The 26,275-nt window shown below is 47.5% G+C and overlaps 1 protein-coding gene across 2 annotated transcripts in view; it reads right to left on the bottom strand.

The window, feature by feature from the left end:
- Window positions 1–243: 243 nt before the first annotated feature.
- The window catches only part of ubxn11 (UBX domain protein 11), an 85,028-nt gene continuing 58,996 nt past the window's right edge, over window positions 244–26,275 (bottom strand). The window contains exons 11-15 of one of the 2 annotated variants that reach the window (XM_078567206.1): window positions 18,076–18,179; window positions 16,063–16,133; window positions 12,685–12,831; window positions 2,810–2,914; window positions 244–2,091 (exon numbers count right to left, since the gene is read on the bottom strand). In XM_078567206.1, the coding sequence (XP_078423332.1) occupies window positions 1,914–2,091; window positions 2,810–2,914; window positions 12,685–12,831; window positions 16,063–16,133; window positions 18,076–18,179 (605 nt within the window). In that variant the 3' untranslated portion in view covers window positions 244–1,913. The remainder of the gene's footprint in view (window positions 2,092–2,809; window positions 2,915–12,684; window positions 12,832–16,062; window positions 16,134–18,075; window positions 18,180–26,275) is intronic. The other variant, XM_078567207.1, reaches the window with a different exon arrangement.

The raw sequence follows: 26,275 nt of genomic DNA, 5'->3' as shown, positions 1-26,275 counted from the left end.
CTTTCTGCTGCCCAAGTTGCAGCAGAATATTAGCAAAACCCTTGCAGAAATCCCCCCCCACCCACCCCCCTCGCTGTCTAAGATCATGATAGATTAATAAAGCAGTTAACAAAGTATTTGGGAGCCTGGGCTTTATAAAGAGGTATAGAGTACAAAAGGCAGAAAGTTATGCCAAACCTATATAAACACCAGTTTGGCACAGTATTAGAAAGGACAAGATGGCTGCAAAAGAGATTAAATGATTCCAGAGATGAGGGATCAATTACTATTAACAGACTGGAGAAGGTGGGGTTGCTTTACTTAGAGCCGAGAAAGCCAGGTGGAGATTTGATAGACGTGTTCAAAACCATGAAGAGTAAATAAAGAAGCTGTTTCCAATAGCTGTAAGGTTGTTAACTAGAGGCCAGAGATTTAAGATGATTGGCAAAAGAACCAGAGGTGACATGAGGAAAAACATTTTTACACAACGAGTGGTTAAGATTTGGAACACACTGCCTAACAGGATGGTGGAAACAGATTCAGTAGCAGCCTTTAAAAAGGAATTGGGTATTGCTGAAAAAGAAAGACATTTGATCAGAGATTTTTGTCTTGCACTCATCAGGACAATTCGCAAGAATACAATGTAAGGAAAAACAACAAATTTATACTGTATGAGAAGAGAACGCTGATTGGTTGGCAAGTGAACTCTGGTTGATAGAGGTGTTGCCATTGATGGTGACTTGACAGTTAACTGCCAAGCATTGTTTGAAATTTAAACCAGGCAGCTTGACTCTGACTGGTCAAAGCGATGCACTGAGGAATGAACTAGTGAATGGCTGTCACTTATTTTGTTTAGTTGAAACAGGCACAATGTGTGTACATGTTCTTTCTGTTTGCAAATTTGGAATTGGGTAAATACTTGAAGAAGAAAATATTGCAAGAATATGGGGAAAGAGCAGGAGATTGAGGCTAACTGGGTTACTTTTTGAAAGAGCCAGCACAGTCTTAATGAGCTGATTGGCCTTTTTCTGTGCTGTAGTATTCTGTGATATCATGTGATGAATCTAGTGAGAGTAGTGAGGGCTACTCCCCAGCATAGGTTTCTGCACCTTTCAGTGAAAATCAGGATTTGCCGCTTAAGATCTTTCCCCTGTCACATTGGTCTAAATTCTGTTGGTATAATGTGTGTAATTGTTTGTAGAGCTTACTGAATGAATGAGTTTCCCCAGATATTGCTGAATAGGGCGATATTTATTTTCTTCAACTAACTTTTATTTAAAATATTTTGAAATGATAGGAAAATTACCATTACTGGTACTAGAGTCACGGTTTTAGGAATGCCTAAATTAGATTCACTACATGTGTGCAGTCTGGTGCCTGTAAAGTCTAAAAGAATAACTGCAGGCAGGACCCGAGTGACAGGCCAATCAGTGGCTGGCTTTAGTCGCTTAGGAGTGAAAACTAAACCAACCAGACGATGGAGTTAGATATTTTGCTTTACTTTTCCCAGCAGGTTTAGATTGCGAATGTGGATAAGCTGGTTTCAATCCGAGTCTGTGCATGTGGAGGATAGGGTTAGAGGAGTCTCACCTTTGACCTTGCTTGATGATGGTCATCACTATGGAACTTGCAAGTCAATTGGACATTGGTTATTTTGGGCATTTGTCATTATACTCCGACTGGTAATTTGTGCTGAGATTTACTTTGTTTAAGTAGGAAACAAAGAAGTAAAGAATCCAAGAGTTGCAGATAACCTTTGTTGATACACTTTGGAGTTTCTTCTGGACCTTGTCACAGACACTGAGACTCAGTTCCTACGATCGGCTCCCAGTGTTGGTGGGTGATTGTGGGTTTATTTTACCAACTTGGTTTGAGGGGAATGGAATAGCATTGAATCACCAGTGGCCGGACTGGTGGCCCTCATTCCATTGAGTTTATTCCTCCCACGGACTGACTACTCCCTGCTTGTGATCGAGGAGCTGGGGCCTTTGGGCTCGCAGGATGAGCATGGCGTTTGGAATGAGCCCATACTCCTTCAGTGTCTTGGACTGATCGCTGTAGACTTGCTGTGGGAAGGTGCTGATAATGTCGTAATCAACCTCCGGCTTTCCCCTGCAAAACATCAACCATCAGGCAAAATCTTAAAGTCCCAGCAGACAATGTATGAATTTCTGGTCAATTGGGCCCACCCAAGTGCATTCTTCTTTCAGGGACCAGCTCCACCCATTGAATGATACCTCTATGGGCTTTATAAGCCTCTTCAATGTAGGGGAAAGAGGTGACTGAGGTTGACAGGGTGGGAAGAGGGTGCCAGGAGAAATTCCACAGTTCTGAGATACTTGGAAAGATACTGAGAATTTGTATTGACAAGTGAAGTGAATAGTTGCCTTTGCTTGATTGACATTGGAGGTGGTTATAATAAGTTCTGTCTCTGATCTTTTATCAATGTCTCAATGTTTATTTGGACAAGATTAAGAAGTGTGAAGTGTTTGAAGCCTCTGTTATTGATAGGCTAACGATCTGTCTGATTGACACCTTATAGGATTGGAGGAATAGCAGGTTATTTTCCAAAGAACATTTCTGAATGAGGTTTTTTATCTCAGCAGCTCCACACTTGCCAGTGTTATTATGTGGCTCATTGGTTGTGTACATAGTGTGTACTGGGTGAATGGGCATGGAAGGGGTATGAGTTGAGGGGCTATGGGGAGTAGGTACAGGGTGAGGCGCTGTGAGGTATGAGGGTTAGAGGGCCTAACTGCTTTTATTACAATTGGGATGAAGTCCCAGAAAACTGAAGTGGGCCTTCTGACCAGCCCGATTCGGCACTCACCCACACCCCCATGGCCACCTACAATCTGCTTCCAGGGATGGTGGGCCCGACTCCATCCTGCATCCACCCCACTGGAGTGAAAATTGTGTGTGACCCGTCATGGGCCTTCCACAAGAAAATATAGAGATTAATGCTGCAAATTGTACTCCTTCATTACACAAGGTCAAAGTAGTGAGGTAATGCTGGAAAAGCTTCACACGCTCAGCCTTGGAGATGGCAGCATCTTAGCAGCATCAGTAGGTCCCAATACTCTGCATTAAGTGAGATTACCATAATGCCTGAGGGGCTGATTATTAGGTGCTATATGCAGAATCTTTGCCCTTCCACTTACCCTATCACCGCCCATCTGTCAGGGTGTGGGCATTCAATTGTGCCTTGTCCATTAGCATCACAGTAGCACACTGGCATCACAGATGTGATTCAGAGGGAGCAGGCCAACAGGGGCTCGAGAGCACAACATGAAATGTTGGCATGACAGGAATTTATGCCAGGCTACCCTGCATTCACGCAGCATCCCCTGCCCTCCAAACATCAGTCAGTGCTGAACTAGAGATAGCCATTTCCGCCAACTCCAGCATGATGCCACCACCAAACACATCTTCCCTTCACCCCCCCGGCGGCATTCTGCAGGGATTGTTCCCTCTGGGACACCTTGGTCCACACCTCCGTCACCCCTTACACCTCAACCCCCTCCCACGGCACTTTCCCATACAACTGCAGAAGGTGCAACACCTACCCCTTTACTTCCCCTCTCTTCACCGTCCAAGGGCCCAAACACTCCTTTCAAGTGAAGCAGCATTTCACTTGCACTTCCCTCAATTTAGTCTATTGCATTCGTTGCTCCCAATGCGGTTTCCTCTACATTGGAGAGACCAAACGCAGTCTGGGTGACTGCTTTGCAGAACACCTTCGGTCTGTCCGCAAGCATGACCCAGACCTCCCTGTCGCTTGCCGTTTCAACACTCCACCCTGCTCTCATGCCCACATGTCCGTCCTTGGCTTGCTGCATTGTTCCAGTGAAGCTCAACGCAAACTGGAGGAACAGCACCTCATCTTCCGACTAGGCACTTTACAGCCTTCCGTACTGAATATCGAGTTCAACAATTTTAGATCATGAACCCTCTCCTCCATACCCACCCCCTTTCTGATCTCCCTTTTTTTACAATAATTTATATAGATTTTTCTTTTCCCACCTATTTCCATTATTTTAAAATGTATTTCCATCCAGTTTTATCTCTACCTTTTAGCCTATTTCGATCCCTTCCCTTCACCCCACCCCACCCCCACTAGGGCTATCTGTACCTTGCTTGTCCTGCTTTCTACCCTTAATTAGCACATTCCTTAGATAATATCACCACCTTCAACACCTCTTTGTCCTTTTGTCTGTGACATCTTTTGGTTATCTCCACCCTGGCCCTCTATCCAGCTCTACCCCCCACCCCTTAAACCAGCTTATATTTCACCTCTTTTCTATTTTTTCTTAGTTCTGTTGATGAGTCATACGAACTCAAAACGTTAACTGTGCTCCTCTCCGCAGATGCTGTCAGACCTGCTGAGTTTTTCCAGGTGTTTTTATTTTTGTTGTAGAGAATCAGATTCCTGCATTTGAACGCACATAGGTAACGTGTCCCAGTGAACAAAGTGAGACGCCTTACTGGCCCGTGCGCTTTCTTCATTATCTTGTCAGAACGTTGCAGAGGATAGTGAAGAAGGTGCGAGAGGGACAGCACCCCACTCCTGTGACCAGGAACTGCAGATTCTGGTCGCAGAGGTGTAGTGAAGGAGGGATATCATTCCCAAGATGGAGGAACACTCACAGCGTAACCAAGTGAGGATGACAGGAGATTGCAGCCACTGTGAGCACAGCAAGTGAATACCAAGGTTCCTGGATCCAGTGTCACAAGTGGTTCCACAATCTGCTGCACTCCAGCAAGGCAAGCTGTTTGGCAGCAGCACACTCAAGAGATCCATGTAATGGATGACAGCTGAATGCTGCACCTGTTTGGCCACACTCGGCACATACCACTCCCCTATAACATGGATGAATGTATGCCCAAGACAATCATGTAGGTCCAAGCAGTTATGGGGTGACATCTGAATGGCCACTGTGATCCATCGCCACATTGAGCTCTGTCCCTGGTACAGGATAGAATGGGATTACATCACTGTATGTTGTACCTGCAGGAGAAGAGGGCTCTCAATGCCAGAGATAGTCTTGCTGCCCCACCCCCAGTCTAGGCTAAGGGCAATTTGCTCAGTCAAGGAGACAGCCATGGACATTGTGAAGGTGCCAACCAAGCTCATTGTCGGGCATCGTGAATAGTCCATAGCAGCTGACAAAGGTGGTGTTAGAGGCACTTTTGATCATGGTGTCAATGGTGGAGGTGATGCTGTTGACGCACTAAGCAAAATGGGAAATTGGCCTGAGATGGGGAGTGTGAAGGGTGGGTTGCATGATTAGGGTTCCACTAAGAGGGTTGAAGGCACTGGCTTGGATCCACACTTGCTCTGAAAAATGTCCAGGCCTTAGGCAAATTACCTGCTTTTGTGTCTCACATAGGTCCAAGCACTGACTCACCTCCACCTTCAGGTGGTCAGTGTCTGTGTGGGGGCAGAATGAGGCACCCAAGTATCCCAGCTAGGTGCCATCAATGTGTGCAGGAAGGTCCTGAGCGACCTCATGTTGGCGCAAGAGCTGCCTGTCATCTCTGCGGGCTCCTCTCAGGGCGCTCTGGGTGACGGCAGCAGCTCCTCTGCCAGTGACCGTGGCATCTGACAAGGCTGTGGCAACTGGGGCGATGCCAGCCATGGCACTGGCCACTCCCTCCCAGGCAGGGTCAGCACAGGCTCCACTGGCTAGAGGATGACCACCAAGGTCATCAAGGCCAACAAGACAGCAGTACCAGAAGGCTGTCCCCAATACCGGTGCCAGCAAGGGGGGAAGCACCTAGACGTAGCACTCGCAAACTTAAGTTAAAGGCACCATGAGCACAAGAGGAACAGGTCACGGGTGATTTTATGTTCATTTATGTTTACTTTATGTATACTGGTCTGGGGTTGAAGACCAGAAATGTTCATGTAAATATTATTGAACTGTCAGAATGAGATAAATTGTGTTTTTGTTGTCATGGCCTGAGTATGCTTCACCTTTTTATATCATTGGTGCAGGGAACACCAGTATGTAATGCTGGACATAGGTGGCTATGAACTTTATTGCACACATATTGAGTGTTCTTTGTGTTCAAATGATAGGGTTCTTTCAGACATCCAGGATGGAGGTTGCAGCCCTGGCATGCGGTTGCAGCTGATCTTCGGTAGCCTAGCTGAAGGAGCGTTGGATCAAAGCATCCCTGGTGTCCCTGCCTCCCTGCAGGTTACTGAGGTCTGGGTCCATGTCCTCAGCATTCTCCTCACTGTGCTCATCTTTGGACTCACTACTGGATTCATCCTCTGTGGCCTGTGGAGCTGCGTCAAGATCCTCTTCCTCCAGTGGGTCCCCCCTTGCCAATGCCAGATTGTGGAGATTGCAGCATGCAACCACTGTCAGTGATACCCACTCTGGGCGGTATTGTAGTGCTCCCCTGAATGGTCCAGGCATCAGAAGCACATTTTCAGAAGACCTGTCAATTACCACCTTTGTGGAGGCATGACTCCTATTATAACACTGCTCTGCTTCTGTTCTTGGGTGGTGGAAAGTAGTGATGTAATGCAGGAAAAGCTTCACACGCTCAGCCATGGAGATGGCAGCATCTTAGCAGCATCAGTAGGTCCCAATACTCTGCATTAAGTGAGATTACCATAATGCCTGAGGGGCTGATTATTAGATGCTACATGCAGAATCTTTGCCCTTCCACTTACCCTTTCACCACCTATCTGTCAGGGTGTGGGCATCCAATTGTGCCTTGTCCATTAGCATCACAGTAGCACACTGGTGTCACAGATGATTGGGTGTCATAAGCCACCTTTTCAACAGATAGCCCTTGTCACCCAGCAGTCTGAAGAGCCTCGGCACCTGGGGGTGTCTCAGGATATAAGCGTCATGGGAGGTGCCAGGATGTCTTGCACAGACTTGCAGAATCTGCATCCTGTGGTCACAAACTATCTGCACATTCAAGGAGTGGAATCCCTTCCTTTGACAAAGGTACCCGGCTGACCCGCTGGTGCCTTGATGTCCACATGTGTGTAGTCGATTGCACCCTGAATGTGGGGAAACCCAGCAATTGCTGCAAAGCCTCTGGCTCGCTCAGCCTGGCTGGCCTCATCTGTACAGTAAAGAATAAAGTTCAGTACCCGCCTGAACAGAGCTTCTGTCACCAGCTTAACGCAACTGTGGACAACTGATTGGGACGTTCCACACACAAAGCCCCACTGACCCCTCCAAAGAGGCGGATGCGTAGAGGTTGAGGGCCACTGTGACCTGCAGGGCCACTGGCATGGGGTGTCCACCCACACAGTCAGAGCTGATCTCAGGGTTGATCCTCTGACAAATGGAGGTCACTGTCTCCCTTGAGAGACGGAGGCTCCTTCGGCATTGCACCTCACTGCCTGTAAACTCTGGCAGCAGGATGATGGCGTCTTCTGCAGTCCCTTCTGCCTTGGACTACCTGCTGGCCCTGTGCCCTTTGAGCCTGTGCCTCTCCTCCCACAGGTCACTCCCCTGGAAGCTGCATTGGGATACCTGGTCTCCTCTCCCTTCTGCCCCTCTCTCCCTCCTCAGAGGAGGTGCCACCAGCGGAGACCACAATCCCCATTACCAGGGTAAGGGAAGGCTGTCTGATACCTGGAAGGGTCCACACGGTCTGGATCCTCCGGGGGCCTTGCAGGCACCAATAAGTCCTGAAATGAAGCCTGGAAATGCTAACAATGAAGCCCTGAACAGAGATGAAGCTGTCAAGTACCAATAAGCAACCAGCAGCAAACTATCTCCAAAACTCCTCACTATGCACAAGGGCAATGTTGCTGACCCTTATCCCGTGCATGGATGAGGTTTTTGAAAATGTCGACTGGCTGCCTGTCCATTTTTCTGTGCGACGAGTGCAAAATCACATGGGCAAGGAAAAAAAAAATCGCCATCAATTTGGACTGTTAAAGGCCTTAAGAGGCCAGTTAATCAATGGCGGGTGTGGGTCCAGCACCCGCTCCCGCCCACGGGATGTAACATTCTGCCCGTGGGGTGAATCTTGGCCCTCCCTCTGTGGTGAGTTTGATGGCCGGGGTGGGGGCAGTGGGGGGGTGGAATTTATTTGGGGAGGAGAGCGGTGTGTGGGGACTCTGCCATCTTGGCCCCACCCCAAGATTAAATCCATGGCGGGGAGTCCTGTGGACAGCCTCCCCTTCCCACTGTTGTCATGGGGCATGGACCACAGAAGAGGGCTCTGGCGGAGCGACTGGGGAAGCAGTAAAAGATGAGATATCCTGGGAACCTTACCCGCCCCCCCTCACCCACATCCAGAACCCTGGGTTGGCTTTCAGGCGGTTTGGATGGGGCTGGCTACTGGGGCACAGCCATCGTCCCTTCCAGCCACTGTTATGCCACAAGTGCCCCTGATGTGGGTACGCAGCTCCTCACGTACACCCTGGAGATCAGCGCTTATAATATGAACGGCCTGCTCCAGGCTTCTGAGTGAGCCTTAAACCCTTTGCAGGGTGTCACGCCCCGATGCTGCCTGTGTCTGTCCATGAGATTGGCCATTCTCCCACGGTTGGAGTTCATGCGATTGAACCCCCGAGATAATTAAGGCCTGTGGATGGCCTTCCCACGATGCCGTCAATTGAGGCTCTTAAGTGGGCATTTAAAAGGCCTCATCCTGCCACCGCTGGTATTAACCCAGCCCCGTGCAGGGTTGCTTGCAGGGTCCCAGGCGGGTCCCTTGTTCAAAGGCACTCAGTGCCTGATCGAGGCACCTGCCACCAGGAAGGGATGGGGGGACCCACTGAGAGCCATCCCCCTGCCCTTGCTGGCAAGCTCCCTCACTCCCACCCTCCCACATGACCCCTATCCTGTAAACCACCCCCACCGCCATCACTCACTTCTGGCCTGGGATCTAGTGATCATTCTAGGCCTTGAGCTGGTGTAATACTGGTAGCAGCCACCCACCTCCTCGGTGGTACAGCCTTTCAATAGAGCTGCCAGCTTCTGATTGGCCGGCAGCTCTTGGCAGCAGGGCCTTGACCCCCAGGGTCCTTGTTCCTGGGGGAAGGCCCACCACTGACCTGTTAAGTGCCTGAGTGGAAGAAGATGTGGCAAGTCTTCCTGAAAAGAGACAATGGAGGGCTCTAGCCAGCTCTCTAGTTAGTGGCTGAGACCCCCATCGCCACCACAAGATTCCGGTCATATACTTTCTTCAATGGATGTGGTGGTCTGTCATTGTAAACTAATAGCTTCAATTACCAGGTAACCAGAAAGCAACTGGTTCTTACCAATAGCAATGGAGACTGCAGCCAGAAGTCCATCTCTTAGTTACGGTATTAGTGTGAATGGTGGGGTCATGCAACTCTAGCAGTGGAAAGCTGGTTCATTATCCAGACGTTCAGAGAAGGTAGTAGTCCACCAAGGGCTGTGGATGTAAAGGGTCATTCCAGGACCTATCCATTCATAGGTTCATTTGAAGAAGTAACTATGATCCAACTTATTGATAAGATGCAGTCCATCTGGTGTCGTTCTACCTTGAGTGCTGTGCGGAAGGCAGTCAGACACATGTGAGGTCACAGTGATGGAACAGTGGCTGCTTTTATGTCAGAATGTTATGCGTCTTTGAGGGAAACTTGCATGTAGGATTTCCCATGTGATTGAAGCCTTTGTCCTTCTAAGTGGTAGAAGCCATGGGTTGATAAGGAGCCTCGGTGAGTTACAGCACTGCATATTGTAGATTTCACACACTATATGATGGTGGTGATGGAGACTGTGGAAGGAAATGGATGATGTCACTTATACCAGCACAATGTCCAATCGCTGCATTTCTGTTGACCCATGCACTCCTAAGTGAATCTCAACTCACATGGCTTACCTGGTGGGCATGGTTTGGCTAGGCACAAGGTGAAGTCTTCTCCAGTTATTTGCCAGCATCTAGCAGAAAATTGTATGGCCCAGCTTTTAAAGGATATCTCAAGGACAGTCTGTGGGCAAGGGTGAACCCAAGGCTGATGATGATGCTGGATTCAGTCATGTTAATAACAATGACATTCAATGTTTCCTGTTAGTATTCTCTCTTGGGGATGGGCATCGCCTGGAAGATGTGCAGCGCCAAAGTTAAAGAGCCATGATGTGGCAATGGCTCGCCAGATACTTGCTGCTGGATTTGCAGTGAGATCCTAAAGGTGGCATATGTGAATTGTCTCTGTATTAAGAGGTCCCTGGTGACAATGGCAGTCCGTACAGATCCAGCCATGGTTACCTGGGCCTACCCCTCAGGACTCACATTGTTGCCCTCCTCCTTTGTGTCAACTCTATCAGACTCAATGGGCTCCTCCTTCCCCTCCTCTGATGAGGTAAATCGCTTACTGGTTTCAGGCCCCTCAATGTGAATAGCCCTCCGCTGTGCCATATTGTGGAGCATGCAGCAAACAACCACTATCCTTGACACCCTTGCAGATGAGTATGGGAGTGTTCCTCACGAGTGGTCAAGGTATCTGTACTGCATCTTCAACGGGCCAATAGCCTGCTCGATGATGGTTCTTATCTGCAAATGGCTGTTGTTGTACTGACGACATTAGGGCCCTGTCTCCAGTCGCCTCAAGGGAGTAAGCCGCCACCTCCTTAACGGGTACCCCTTGTCCCCCAGAAGCCAACCCCGGACCTGGGCTGGAAAAGGTGGAGCAGACGTGAATGTCTCAGATTTAAAGAGTCATGGCAGCTGTGGGGAAAGGTGCAGAATACGAGCAGGAAGGCCCTATCCATTTGGACATTGATGGATTGGGACAATTTTCTGTTCACAAATGTCTCCGACTGCTACATTGGTACCCTTATAGCCACCTGGGTACAGTAGACCACTCCCTGAACTTGTGGTAAGGCAGCAATGGAGGTGAAGCACATTGGCCTCTGAGCCTGTGATGCCATATCTGTGGGGAAGCTGATGTGTTCCCTGACATGAGCAAAGAGTGCATCAGTGATGATAGTGAAGCATCGGTGAGTAGCTGATTGGGAGATGCTGTTGAGGTCTGTGGCTGACCCCTGGAAGGAGCTGGCCATCTATAAATTGAGGGCCATGGTAACCTTCAGTGCAACAGGCAGGGCATGGGGATTGTTTGATTGTGGCGTGAGATCATCCTCCAACATGGCACAGATCTCTGCAACCATTTCTCTCGAAACTCGGAGCCTTCATCTGTGCTGCTTCTCGGTCATGTCAGGATAACTTGCTAGGAGATGGTACACCCTTCCCTCAGGGTAAAATCTCCTCTTTCCTGCTGCTCTGTGGTGGCTTGGCCAACTCCTGGCCAGATCTCCTGGCTCTGGCTGCACGTTGCTGCCGCTGCTACTGCCCTTCCTCAATTGCCTGTACGTGGGATAGTGCCAAGTCCAATTTTTTCCACTTCCTTCCTTCACTACATACTCTTCATCCAGTGAGATTGGCCGTCTGTCCTGTCTCCCAATTGGCTGCTCGAGGCAAGAAATAGTCATGAGGGGCCTCACGGATATAATCTTCCAATTCCACAAACCCCCACCCGTCATTTGTGGTCTGGGCCAAACCTCTATCTGTGAAGTAAAACTTCAGTCTTCAAGATTTAACTCTGCTGAGCTCTGTACGAGGAAAACACACCTTTTTGGAGGCCTTCAGAAGCTTTTATGCCTTGTTCACAAAGTTGTGACTCATACATTGTGGGCTCAATTACATGCCGTAAGGAAAACTGCACCTATTTAAACTCTGCAATGCTTTTAAACATCCCGGCAGACTTGCGATCCATGCTTGTGTGAATCACGCCCCACCCCCTTTCCCCCCGCCAGCCAAAATGGTTCTGACTAGAAATGGGGGCAGGACTTCTGAATCCGGGTCCCGGTCGCCGCTTTTAAAGTCCGCGAAGTCTTCCCGACTCCAGAAAAATCTGGGCTACAGTCTCAGAAATAAGGGGTCAGCTACTTAGGAGTGAGAGGGAGAGAAATCTCTTCGAGCAAATGGTTGTGAATCTTTGGAATTCTCTACTCCAGCTGTGGATGCTCAATCACTGTGTATATTTAATTAGAGATCAACACATTTTTGGATTGTAAGGGAATTTAGGGAAAAACTGGATAGTCGTTTGGTTGTACAGAACTTCGATATGGCTGAAAAAAGAGACATCTTTTGTTGAAGCTTTTCATCTTGTACTGATCAGGATAATTCTCAAGAAAATACCATTGTCAGGAGAAACAACATGGTGACACTGTATGAAGAGAGAGAGCTGATGCTGATTCTCAGCACTCTCTTCTCATACAGTATAAATCTGTTGTTCCCACTGACATTGGCATTTTCTTGCGAACTTTCTTGATGAGTGCAAAACAAAAAGCTTCGACAAAAGTCTCTTCTTCTTTCAGAAAAACTGCATATTGTGGGAAAGTGTGGCTGAGTTAGAAGATCAACTCTGGCCTTACTGAATAGCAGAGGAGGGTCATGGAGTCAAATGGTCTACTTCTGCTCCTATTTTATACATTCTTATGATCACCATTGAGTAGCTTAGTTTTAATTTTAAGGTTATAACCCATTATTCTGGACTTCCACATCAGTGGAAGGTTTCTCTCTATCTACCCTATTAAATCCTTTAATCACCTTAAGCACCTCAATTAGACCACCCATTATAAACTCGAGGCCACACAAGTTTAGTGGCCACAAGCCCATTTTCTGCTACCCTTGGGGTGACGTTCATGTTCTGACACTGAATGCCTCCCAGCATTGTTGGCCCGTTACCTGTTCTGGTTGAGGTAAGTGCGAAGGTCTCCAACTGTCTCAGCGAAAAGCATTTTGACTATGTACGTCTTCTCTCCATTCTCTGACTTGATCCTGAGGGTGGATATGTCTCTTGATGCTGGGCGATTTTCCTCACTGAACTTCAGCCTGTGATCAAGAAAATATTGAGAACTCTGTGATGCCAATGGGAGCAGGAAATAAACCCTGGACATTGTACATTGCACCAGGGCACTGGCACAGAGCATTGGACAGTAAGCCATAACACTGGATGCTGGAACAGGAGAAGGGGAGATTGTGATAGAGGTGTTCAAAAGGATGACGGATTTTGACAGAGTAATTAAGGAGGGACAATAATTAGAGGACATAAATTTAAGGTAATTGACCAAATAACCAGAGCAAAGATGAGGAAACGTTTTTACAGGGCCTTAGGGAAAGAGAAAGGGAGAAGGAAAGAAACAGAAACACCTGGAAAAACTCAGCAGGTCTGGCAGCATCGGCAGAGAAGTTGACGTTTCGAGTCCTCATGACCCTTCAACAGAACTAAGTAAAAATAGGAAAGGGGTGAAATATAAGCTGGTTTGGGGGGGTGGGTGGGGGGGTTGTTGGGACAAGCAGCAGCCAGTAATAGGTGGAGATAACCAAAATATGTCACAGACAAGAGAACAAAGAGGTGTTGAAGGTGGTGATATTATCTAAAGGAATGTGCTAATTAAGAGTCGAGAGCTGGACAAGAAAGGTACAGATAGCCCTAGTGGGGATAGGGTGAAATAATACTAAAAGGGCATAAAAGCTATAGATACACAATGGGTGGAAATACATTTAAAAATAATGGAAATAGGTGGGAAAAGAAAAATCTATATAAATTATTGGAAAAAACAAAAAGGAGGGGGAAGAAACAGAAAGGGGGTGGGGATGGAGGAGAGAGTTCAAGATCTAAAATTGTTGAAATCAATATTCAGTCCGGAAGGCTGTAAAGTGCCTAGTCGGAAGATGAGGTGCTGTTCCTCCAGTTTGCATTGAGCTTCACTGGAACAATGCAGCAAGCCAAGACAGACATGTGGGCATGAGAGCAGAGTGGAGTGTTGAAATGGCAAGTGACAGGGAGGTCTGGGTAATGTTTGTGGACAGACCGAAGGTGTTCTGCAAAGCGGTCACCCAGTCCTGTTCCTGCCCCACGGAACTCATTTCTCGCTATGTTGACTCCCTTCTCTCTCCCCTTGTCCAGTCCCTTCCCACTTACATCCGTGATTCCTCTGACACCTTACGTCACATCAACAGCTTCCAGTTCCCTGGCCCCAACCGCCTCCTCTTCACCATGGGCGTCCAATCCCTCTACACCTCCATCCCCCACCGGGATGGTCTGAGGGCTCTCTGCTTCTTCCTCGAACAGAGGCCCGAACAATCCCCGTCCAGCACTACTCTCCTCCGTCTGGCTGAACTTGTTCTCACACTGAACAATTTCTCCTTTAACTCCTCTCACTTCCTTCAAATAAAAGGTGTGGCTATGGGTACCCGCATGGGCCCCAGCCATGCCTGTCTCTTTATGGGGTATGTGGAACATTCCTTGTTCCAGTCCTACTCCGGCCCCCTTCCACAACTCTTTCTCCGGTACATCGATGATTGCTTCGGTGCGGCTTCATGCTCTCATCGGGACCTGGAAAAATTTATTAATTTTGCTTCCAATCTCCACCCCTCCATCATTTTAACATGGTCCATCTCTGACACTTCCCTTCTCTTCCTTGACCTCTGTCCCAATTTCTGGTGATAGACTGTCCACCAATATCCATTACAAGCCTACCGACTCCCACAGCTACCTCGACTACAGCTCCTCACACCCCGCTTCCTGTAAGGACTCCATCCCATTCTCTCAGTTCCTTCGCCTCCGTCGTTGACATGTCCTCCTCCTTCCTTAACCGAGGTTTTCCACTCACGGTAGTTGACAGGGCCCTCAATTGTGTCCAGCCCATCTCCCGCGCATCCGCCCTCACACCTTCTCCTCCCTCCCAGAAACATGATAGGGTCCCCCTTGTCCTCACTTATCACCCCACCAGCCTCCGCATTCAAAAGGATCATCCTCCGCCATTTCCGCCAACTCCAGCATGATGCCACCACCAAACACATCTTCCCTTCACCCCACCTGGCGGCATTCCATAGGGATTGTTCCCTCCATGACACCCTGGTCCACTCCTCCATCACCCCCTACTCCTCAACCCCCTCCCACGGCACCTCCCCATGCAAACGCAGAAGATGCAACAACTGCCCCTTCACTTCCTCTCTCCTCACCGTTCAAGGGCCCAAACACTCCTTTCAAGTGAAGCAGCATTTCACTTGCACTTCCCTCAACTTCGTATACTGCATTCGTTGCTCCCAATGCGGTTTCCTCTACATTGGAGAGACCAAACGCAGACTGGGTGACCGCTTTGCAGAACACCTTCGGTCTGTCCACAAGCATTACCCAGACCACCCTGTCGCTTGCCATTTCAACACACCACCCTGCTCTCATGCCCACATGTCTGTCCTTGGCTTGCTGCATTGTTCCAGTGAAGCTCAACGCAAACTGGAGGAACAGCACCTCATCTTCCGACTAGGCACTTTACAGCCTTCCGGACTGAATATTGAGTTCAACAATTTTAGATCTTGAACTCTCTCCTCCATCCCCACCCCTTTTCCGTTTCTTCCCCCTCCTTTTTGTTTTTTCCAATAATTTATATAGATTTTTCTTTGCCCATCTATTTCCATTATTTTTAAATGTATTTCCACCCATTGTGTATCTATAGCTTTTATGCCCTTTTAGTATTATTTCACCCCACCCCCACTAAAGCTATCTGTACCTTGCTTGTCCTGCTCTCTACTCTTAATTAGCACATTCTTTTAGATAATATCACCACCTTCAACACCTCTTTGTTCTTTTGTCTGTGACATCTTTTGGTTATCTCCACCTATTACTGGTTGCTTGTCCCAACAACCCCCCCCCCCCTTAAACCAGCTTATATTTCACCCCTTTCCTATTTTTACTTAGTTCTGTTGAAGGGTCATGAGGACTCGAAACGTCAACTGTGCTCTTCTCCGCTGATGCTACCAGACCTGCTGAGTTTTTCCAGGTATTTCTGTTTCTGTTTTTGTTTTGGATTTCCAGCATCCGCAGTTTTTTGTTTATAGCTCTTTCAAGGAGCTGGCACAGGCATGATGGGCTGAATGGCTTCCTCCTGTGTTGCAAGTTTGATTTGTAGATGGAATGAGAAAGGTCAGCCAGTCTAAGAAATCTTTCACGTTTCATGACACCCCCAGCACAGGATCCCAGATTTCTGCTCTCACTTCTCCACCCCAATGTGAATCAAATTGTTCTTCCCCCAATCCCATTATCAGCGACTCCTGTACCTCTCTCTCAGTTCTTCTAAAATCGGAGTTTTGATCAGGACCATATTTTCATCCGATGGATTGGAAGGGACCTGTAGAATGAAGCAATGAAATCAGTTAGAACAAGGCTGCTGCTCATTACCCCATGTCTGGACCCAGAATCTCATTCCTGGCTAGAGATACATTTCATTATCTCCAATAAGCTAGGGTGTTATTGTGAACAATGGGCTGCTGTGAATAACCGACAGTGCAGCTATGGATATTCAATAACAAAAATAAAAATGGCTGGAAAAACTCAGCAGGTCTGACAGCATTTGCGGAGAGGCACACAGTTAAAGTTTCGAGTCCGTATGACTCTTCATCAGGATATTCAGTGTTCACTGGGCAGATACTAGCTCCACAGTGCTCTGAGAGGATGGACAAGATCATTCTGAACATCTTACAAACTGCCATGGCATCCATCACTTTAAGATTATTAGAAAATAATTCCATTCAATTCCCCGAGAGACTTTTGTTTACTGTTGACAAAGCCTTGCACCTGACTTTTTTTCCCTGTCAATTCTATGCCCCCTTTCCCACTCTGTCCAGCACCTGAACGGAGCACTGTGGTTGGCACCAATCTTGGAAGGGCTCCAGGTTCCTCTGCAATGATTCCTCCTCGGGAAACTGCTTCTGCTCAGGGTTTTTGTATTTGAGAAACTTTCTAATGCAATTTCTACTCAGTGCCTGATGATCAACACCAGGTGGCAGCAGGTGCACACTGGTTATCCCGATTACAAATCTGCAACAATCTGAAACAGAGCGCAGGGACATGGACCGAACACAGATCACTGCAAAACTGCAACAGCTCCCAGGATAGCTGGGAGTGCAGCAGCCAATTATAGCCGCTTGGGAGGATAGACAAGGCCTCACTGTAACATCTCATCTGAAAGACAGCACCTCCGACAGTGCAGCACTCCCTCATTACTGCACTGGGCGGATCAGCCTGGATTTTGTGCTTGCATCTCTTGCTGGGGGGGCGGTGGGGGGGGACACAATGATCTGACAACTTTCTGATGCAGAAACAAAAGCGATACCAATTGAGTGAGCCATGTCTGATTCTCGACGAAAGGTTACTCAGATTAGCACCGAGAAACCTGCAAATATTCAGAAACTGTTCTGCAATGCCTAGTTGCCTGTGACTGCGGGTTGCCAGGGACACTGGGTTCGCTGAACTGCAGGAAATCTTTTATCCCGTTTGGTCAACTGCTGATGTTAAAAGCCCAGCAGCTCCGATAGGGAAAGGGCAGTAAATTTCTCTGCGCCGTGCAACTTTCAGCACGAGCTCCACGTGATGTCTCACAGTGAGATTTTGCATCAAAAATAAACCACCACTCCTACTGACTGATCAGGGCTATTGTGGTGACTTGTGGCCCTGTATCAATCGGTCTGCTATACACTGAGTTGGGATACTTCTGTCCAGTTCTCAGAACTGTGAAAGATAAAAGCAGGTTGCTTGTAGTCACTTTGATCATCATGATGTTATCCCACAGTACATTAGCTGCGGTAAGCTAACATGGGTAACGTTTTCTCTACGGCATTTGCTACAAAGGGAAATGGTGAGGCATTCCATCTTTCGGATGAGACATTAAACTGAAGGCCCCACCTGTTGGATTAGGTGGATGTTCAGGATCCCACAATTCGAAGAAGAGGAGGGAACTTCTCCCTTGGTCACAGCCCTTCCTCAACCAGTATCACCAAAAACAAATCAGCTGGCCATTGATCCCATTGCTAAGATCTTGCTGGCTGCAAATCGGCTGTGGTGTTTCTGACATTGTAGCCGCCACCACACATCAAGAAGCATTTCATTGGACATGAACCGCTTTGGGACGTCTGAGGTTGTGGACAAACGTTGTGTAACACGTAAACCAAGTGACCACTCTTTACATGTTAGTCAAGACAGCAAATGTCAGCAAGTTCGGCTGACCCCATTCTGATATAAATTTGCATGCAGCGACTAAAAGGAACTCCCCCACCCCCACCCCATCCACTTACCTGCAGAACGTCTTTGATGTCTCCCCTGATATCGATCACTTTCCCGGCCCGGATGACAGTTTTAGGCAGTTTGTTCAGAAACTGTTCCACTGATAGCTTCGGGCCTTTAAAACAATATGAGAGGCAACTTTTAATTGTACCATTTGAGTTTCCTCATTCTGCTCCCCCTTCTCCCAAACCCATTTCGCAGCCTTTCATCAGATTCATCCATTTATTCACCTGGCCAATATTCCCTTCGAAAATAATCAGCCAAAAGTTACAATCCTGTGGTTTATACACAGCCCTAGCTGTGTGTGTGGGCTGCTGCAGTCTGTGCATGATTTGAAACCAGGCTAGTCCATATATACTGCAGTCTCTTAAGCTTGGACTCCTTCATCTACATATACACAGCCCACACTCTCATCCTGCAAATACATAGCCCCCATCTTCATCCTATATATACAGTCTCACCTTCATCCTGCAAATACACAGCCCACACCTTCATCTTGCATACACATAGCCCTCATCCTCATCCTGCAAATACACAGCCTCACGATCCTTCATATATACAACCCAACCTCCATTCTGCATATACACAGCCCACACTCTCATCCTGTACACACAGTCCTGCACTCACCCAACAGTCACCACCTTCAACCTGCTCCCTGCTTCCATCGCCCCCAATCCCCGCCCGCACCCCCACTCCCACTCCCCGCCCGCGCCCCCACTCCCCGCCTGCGCCCCCACTCCCCGCCCGCACCCCCACTCCCCGCCCGCACCCCCACTCTCCGCTCCTACTCCCCGCCCCCGCTCCCACTCCCCGCTCCCACTCCCCGCTCCCGCTCCCCGCTCCCGCTCCCCGCTCCCGCTCCCCGCTCCCGCTCCCCGCTCCCGCTCCCCGCTCCCGCTCCCCGCTCCCGCTCCCCGCTCCCCGCTCCCCGCTCCCCGCTCCCCGCTCCCCGCTCCCCACTCCCCGCTCCCCACTCCCCGCTCCCCACTCCCCGCCCGCACCCCCACTCCCACTCCCCGCCCATTCCCCACCCGCACCCCAACTCCCCGCCCGCACCCCCACTCCCCGCTCCCACTCCCCGCCCCTACTCTCCGCCCGCACTCCCACTCTCCGCCCGCACTCCCACTCTCCGCCTGCACTCCCACTCCCCGCCCCCACTCCCCGCCCCCACTCTCCGCCCGCACCCCCACTCCCCACTCCCCGCCCCCACCCCCACTCCCCCTCCACCACTGAACACCTGGGGAGACCTGAAACTCCTGGTCATTCTAGTATAGCATTGCCAGCTGGACCTGCACTGTGCTTTGTCTAAACACCTGCTATGCCCACATTTGAATCTGCTCTGTGAAACGGTGTTAAATTCTTGGAACTCAACTCCTCCAACAGAAGTGTACCCGCCTAATTATTGTATCTTCCTTTCATGTGGTTTCCCTTTCCTGCCAGTGTCATTTATTTTTCATGCATTTCATGCAGTTGTCAGTTAGGGGAAAATTACAGAGATGGAGTTTCTGTCAGACTTGTGGTTGCTTCCTGTCCCCTCCTCAACAACAGTCACGATTCACCCTCAGTCCAGCAACCTCGAGGCTTATGATCCCTCTCAGTCCAGCCCCCTGCCAAGAGACACACGGTCTCTCCAGTGGAGCCCCCCCCATGAAACTCATCCCATCAGACCAGCCTCATGAGAGGTTGGCAAATGTCCCCCAATCCAGTCCCAAAATCCAGTCACATCCCCAGCCCAGCTCCCCACCCCCAGCTCAACTGTGATCTTTGTTGGTGCATCATTGCTGTTGATGGGGCAGGGGACGCACGTGGAGAGTAAAGGGAAATAAATTCAAGATCAAACATTATTAAACACCTAAATGAGAGAGAAATTTGGTGATGGGTAAGGGCAGTGTATATAATGGGATGAGGGTGGGGTCGTGCATATAACAGGGTGAAGGTGGGGACCGTGTATATGCAGGCTGAGGATGGGGGTCATGTGTATGCAGAATGAGGGTGGGGGGGTTGTCTATATGCAGGGTGAGGGGGCTCGTGTATATGCAGGCTGAGGGTGGGGGCTGTATATAGCAGGATTAGGGAGGGAGTCATGTATATAACAGGATGAAGGTGGGGACTGCGTATATGCAGAATGAGATTGGGGCGGCCGAGTATATGCAGGATGAGGGTAGAAGTCATGTATATAAAAGGATAAGGGTTGGGGTTATGTATATAACAAGGTGAGGGTGGGGACCATGTATATGCAGGATGAGGGTGGAAGGTGCAGCTTACCCACTGACTCTTCATGTACAAATGGACACTGTAAAATGGAGGTGTTTTCACAACAATGATCTGTTCATTGCTTAATGAAGTAAAATGTACTGAGTGTTCCTTAAAGGGCGAAGGTGGACGGTGAACAGGACTAGGGACCTAGATTTGGTGAAGTGACGGTGAAAGACAGAGATGAGGAACCTGCACCACACTGAGGGATTTAGATAGAGGATGTGGAGAGGAGGGTGTGATGCTCATCAACAATGGTGGAGCAGTGAGATAGCAGGAAGAGAGGTGACTGAGGTTGCATGAGGAAGGTGTGAGGTCAGTCACACTTTGATCAGTTACCATGCAGCATTCGCATGAGACAGTCACTTGTATCAACATAACTTACTGAACTGTTAAACTGTCAGATCACTGCCTGTGTTGGTTGCTATGTAAAATTATCACTTACAAGTCCCATTCATTCATCACTCCAAATAGCTCACTGACCTACATTGGCTCCCTGTCCAGCAGAGCCTCCATTTAAAAATTCTCATCCTAGTACTCAAATCCCTCCATAGCCTCACCCCTCCCTATCTCTACAACTCTCAAAGCTCTCTGTGTACCTCCAACTCTGGCCGCTTTATGACCTCATCCTCAATTTCCTTCAGCCCAGAATTGGCACGTGTGCCTTTAGCTGCCTGGGCCCTAAGCTCTGGAATTCCCTCCCTAAACCTTCTGGCTCCTCTACCTCTCTCTGCTCATTTAAGACACTCCTTAAAACCTACCTTTTTGGCCTAGATGTCGCTCACCTGTGCTCATGTCTCCTCGCGTAGCACAGTGACAACGTTTGCTCCATTAGGCGGCTGTGAAGCACCTTGGGACATTTTACCACATTTATAAGACAGCTCAAACTGGATTGACCAAGATTATCAGTATGCTTTGAGAGGCCAAGAGCAACTCGACGGATGCATACGAACATATGAATTAGGAGCAGCAGTAGGCCATTCAGCCCCTTGAGCCTGTTCTGCCAATTGGTAAAATCATGCTGTTCTGATTGTGGCCTCAACTCCACATTCCACCTACCCCTGATAACTTTTGACTCCCTTGTTATTCAGGAATCTATCTACCGCTGCCTTCAAAATATTCATTGACCCTGCCTCCACTGCTCTCCAGGGAAGAGAGTTCCAAAGACGCGGGACCCTTTGGGAGAAAAAAAAATTCTTCTCATCTCCGTCTTAATTGGGAGACCCAAGATCTCATCATTGAGACATTGAATAAACCCATAACACACATGGTGACCAGCAGTGGTACACAACATGGTGACCAGCGGTGATATGAAAGGTGGCATTTTAAATGATGAACCCAGGACAGTATCCCAAGGCATGAGAAACTAAAAGCAGCTGGCCAGAGAGATGTGCATCTAAGAAGAAAACTTGGAGAAACAGTTGAAGAAGCGTTGAAGTTGAGGAATGCACCAGAGTGAATGGAAGTCCACTGCAAGACCCCCGGGTGACACAGAGTGAAGACACCTGCTCAAATCACAAAAGACGGGTGAGCGCAACTACAAAAACTGCAAGACCCCAGAGTGACGCAGAGCAAAAAAACTGCTTTGACCACAAATGGGGTGAGGTGACAAGCAGGGTCAGCAACACGACAGAAAATTGCAAGACCCTGAACGGCGCAGAGTCAAAGGACCTGGACCTGGACGAGATGGTGAGTAAAAATACAAAAAGGGTGTCTGTACTTATGCTGTAGAATAAGTGGTGGTCCCAGGGGCTGTTCATCTAGAGGGTGGCTGGAGAAAAGCTGCAACGCCAGCCAGCACCATATAACACGGCTGTGTTGGGTGGCTGTGTTGAAACAACAGAAAAAAAGAGAATTGCTGCTGTTCTAAAGATTTAAGAAAAAAAAGCCCTTCGTGGTAAGTTTAAATTTAAAAAAAAGGCCGATTGCCAAACGGCTGGTAGGTTTCCCAGAGTGCAGGACACTCAAATGGAAAGAGAAAAAGCTCCTGCAGAATAAAAGAAAAAAGGAAAGAATTGCCTAGAAAATTAACGCTTCTACCTTGAAGGTTTTAAAAGAAAAAAGGCCATGATTGCCGGAGAGCCCACCAAAATTGGATAAGCGCGAGAAACACCCAACAAAGAAAACTGACAGGCTGCAGGCAGCCTGCACAGTTAGCCTTAAAGGGGCAAATACATTTAAAGCTATAACTATAAATAAAAAGGCCATGGGCGGCAAATTAGGAGAGCCAGACACATTTTTGCTATGGAGAGGGCTAAACCAGACCCAAGAGTGGGAGTCTTGGAGAAGATAATTTTTAGTTTACAGGCAAAGTACAAGATTAAATAAGGAATCAAAAGAAGTACAAGTCGATAAGTTTTTATTTGTCTTCGGTTCATTTGCTGGTGAAGAACTCCACAGCTAACAGATAGATCAATACTTGACAACATTTGGTGAGGTATTATATGACTTTGGCAGATATTTTAAACTCCAAGTTGTGGAGACCGCAGACCCTAGAAGGATGTCCAGCGCACCCCCAATGAAGCGTGAGGGTAACAAGAAACTCCAGGGCGAGGGCAACAAAAGACCCCAGCGAAAGGGCGATAGAAAATCCCAGAGAGAAGGAGCCAAAAGACCCCACAACGAGGGAGGCAGCTGGCACTGTGGAGTGAGCAGATGGCTACGAATGAAGAAAAGCTATCAGGTAACTCAAAAGAAGCAAAATGTGCAACAAGTAAATGAAATTGTAATACAGGAAAATGTTTGCAACAGAGCTGAACTGACAGATTTGAAGTGCAAGATTCAAACTGAGTACATATGTTTGAAAATGCACACTAAACTCAAGTCTTCAAGGAACCAAGCTGTTCAAGGTCTGAACAAATTTCAGAGGTGGCACAAAGGTACCATGAGGAAATAACGACCCTCAATTCCGTAGCTGGCAAATCAAAGCAGGAGTTGGGAAAACTCAACCAGATGTACAGCCAAGCAAAACAGCAGGCAGAAAAGGCACGCAAAGAAGTTGCGACCCTGAAAGACTCCTTGAAGAATCAATATTTAGCCATGGAAAAACATGAGAAGCTACAGAGGACATTGCATATCACTTCAGAAAAAGCTGTGTTGGAACTATCAGTAGTAACAAAACAATGCACGGAAGCCCAGAGTGAGTTGGCGAGAACCAACAAGAAAATGAATGGTTGAAAGAACAATTGATTGCCCTTCAAGAGCAAATGTAAGCGGAATGTGTAGCCATTCAGCAACATGAGGAAATGAAGACTGTCTTAAACAGTAACATGGAAGATCATCAGCAGTAACTTGAGGAAACTCTGCTGAATTACAGGAAAATGTAAGATGAAGCAAGTGAGCTTCACAAAGAAAATTGAAGGATCTTCACATGCTACCAGAATCCCTTAGGTCAAAGTTTATTCTTCTAGAAAATTACGAAGAGAAGCAAAATGAATTTAACGTCACTCTGAACAAACTGAAGAAACAGTTGGCAGAGAAGACTCAGCAATACTCAGGAGGAAGCCAAAAGCTACAAGAAACAGACTGAAGAGCTGAAGAGGCAGGTGAATGAAAGCTAAGTGGCATTGAAAGGAAAAGCCATAGAACTTCTCAAGCTGCAGAAAGAGATAGAAGAGACAGAAATAAAATCAGAAAATGTAAATCCGACACTGAGGTACAAGGAACTTGAAGAAGGAGAAGCTGAGCTGAATGAAAAGATTCATAAGCTTGCAAAACGCTTTGAAAATAAAACAGCAAACAAGTGTTTGGCTGACATTGTGAAACAAGTGGAAATGAAGGTTCCATTTGTGAAAAGTATACATCCGGCAAGAACCTGGCGGACACCATGGAAAAAGAAAATCCAAGTCCACGCTAGGAATGAACGAGTGCACATCCCTTGCGGAAGGAACAGGACAAACCCATAGTATCCAAGAAAAGCAGACGGGTTGCTAACAAAGAGAAACATAACTCGAAGGAGCACAAAAAAGTAAATCAAATGGAGATAACCAAGTGCCAGAAACAGACAGTACTATTACTATTCCTCCATACATGACAGACTGAGATGTAGAGGAACTTTAAGACCGTCTGAGTTTATAAAGTCAGAAACTTGAGGTGTGGGAGAAGGGTTAACAAGTAAAGATTGTATTGTTATACTCCATTTGAAGGGAGGGAAGTTTTCGTTCGAGAAGGGGGATGTTGTATGATGCAGTGTGCCTGCATAGCATTGTAATGTAAAGGTGCTCAGCAGAGCAAGGGTTAGTGTGGGACTGGAGAATAGCCCTGCCCCCGGTATGATGTATAGAGTCACATGGTAATAGACTGAGAGAACAGTCTAGAAAGAACACTCTAGAAGCAGCCTACTTGCATGGCAGCAGCACCATGCATGACATTAAATGGGTTCTGTACATAGAGATTAACATTAAATAGCTCTTGTTTAAACATACAAATGTCAAGATCTCATCACTGAGGCATCAAAAGAACCCATAACACAACAGATCCCTTATTTTTAAACTGTGACCCTTAGTTCTAGTCTCTCCCACAAGGGGAAACATCTTTTCAGTATCCACCCTGTCAAGTCCCCTCAAGATCTTAAATGAAAACAGAAAGTGCTGGAAAAACTCAGCAGGTGTGGCAGCATCTGTGGAGGGAGAAACAAAGTTAATGTTTCGAGTCCGTCTGACTCTTCTTCAGAGCATATGGACTTGAAACGTTAACTCTGTTTCTTTCTCCACAGATGATGCCAGACCTGCTGAGTTCTTCCAGTATTTTCTGATTTTATTTCAGATTTCCAGCATCTGTAGTATTTTGCTTTTATCCCCTCAGGATCTTGTATGTTTCAATAAGATCACCTCTCAACCTTCTAAACTTCAGTGGATACACATCCAGCCTATCACCTTTCCCCTAAAGATAACCCCTCCATCCCAGGTATCAGTCGCGTGAACCTTCTCAGAAATGCTTCTAATGCATTTATATCCTTTCTTAAATAATGAGACCAAAACTGTACACGGTACTCTAGATGTGGTCTCATCAATGACCTGCACAACCGTAATAAAACATCCCTTCTTTCAATTTGATACTGTCTTGACCAAAATTACCAGTAACCACAGGAAGGGATTTATTTGAGTGGGAATTTATGGACCACTAAAATGGGTAAAGAAAAGAACCACCAAGACAATGGGTGAGTTAGTCACTCAATATGTTGCAGGTAGGTTGTCTTTGAAAGAGACATGGATTTGAGTAATTATGAATGGGGATGAGCTAGTCTATGAAGTGGAACAATGGACACAAGGATCCACTTGACCCCCAAGAATGATGAAAGCGGTATGGTCAGTGGCTTACAAATGCCAGTTTAACTATGATTAAGTATGAAACGACCCAGTTAAAAGAAGCAAGCAAGCAATAAAGAAGCTGTAGTAAATAGACCATTGAGAGAACTAGAGGAAGAATGAGAAGGTCATAAGAGAGATAGAGAAGAGTTTTAGAAGGCAAAGGAAAGGTGGCGAAAGAAAGGAGGATATTTGCAAAGTTAGTGTGTAAATCGAGGGGATGACAGTAAATCTTGGAAAGAGGAAGTGTACAATCAAAGGTAATGGGTGAAAACATTAGGAAAAATGAACGATAATTTGAAAGCTGCTATTAGAGTGGTGCTGGAATAAGCATTGGAACAAGGTGGACCTTTAGATCACATGGGGTGCAAAAGAAGGGTTAATTAGAAGTCAAGTTAAGAGTGCAGAGAGGTGTTGTGTCTGCCATGATCCCCCCCCACACCCCACCTTTGATAGGTTTTGATTCAGAAGAAAAGGGTAAGAGAGTTAAAAGAAGAAAAAGGCATCACTGTTAGAGTATCCAATGCTGGGAATTCAGAAGTTAGGAGATGAAGCTGAAGACGGAAATAAAGAAGTTGCAGAGCTTACACAGCAGCAAGTGACAGCCAAAGAAACGAGAGAAAGCTGGAGATTTCAGGCACGTGGAGCTGCC

This window comes from Cetorhinus maximus, chromosome 21, assembly GCF_964194155.1.
Source record: "Cetorhinus maximus chromosome 21, sCetMax3.hap1.1, whole genome shotgun sequence".
Taxonomy (NCBI): domain Eukaryota; kingdom Metazoa; phylum Chordata; class Chondrichthyes; order Lamniformes; family Cetorhinidae; genus Cetorhinus; species Cetorhinus maximus.
This window is presented reverse-complemented; position numbering and strand designations above follow the sequence as displayed.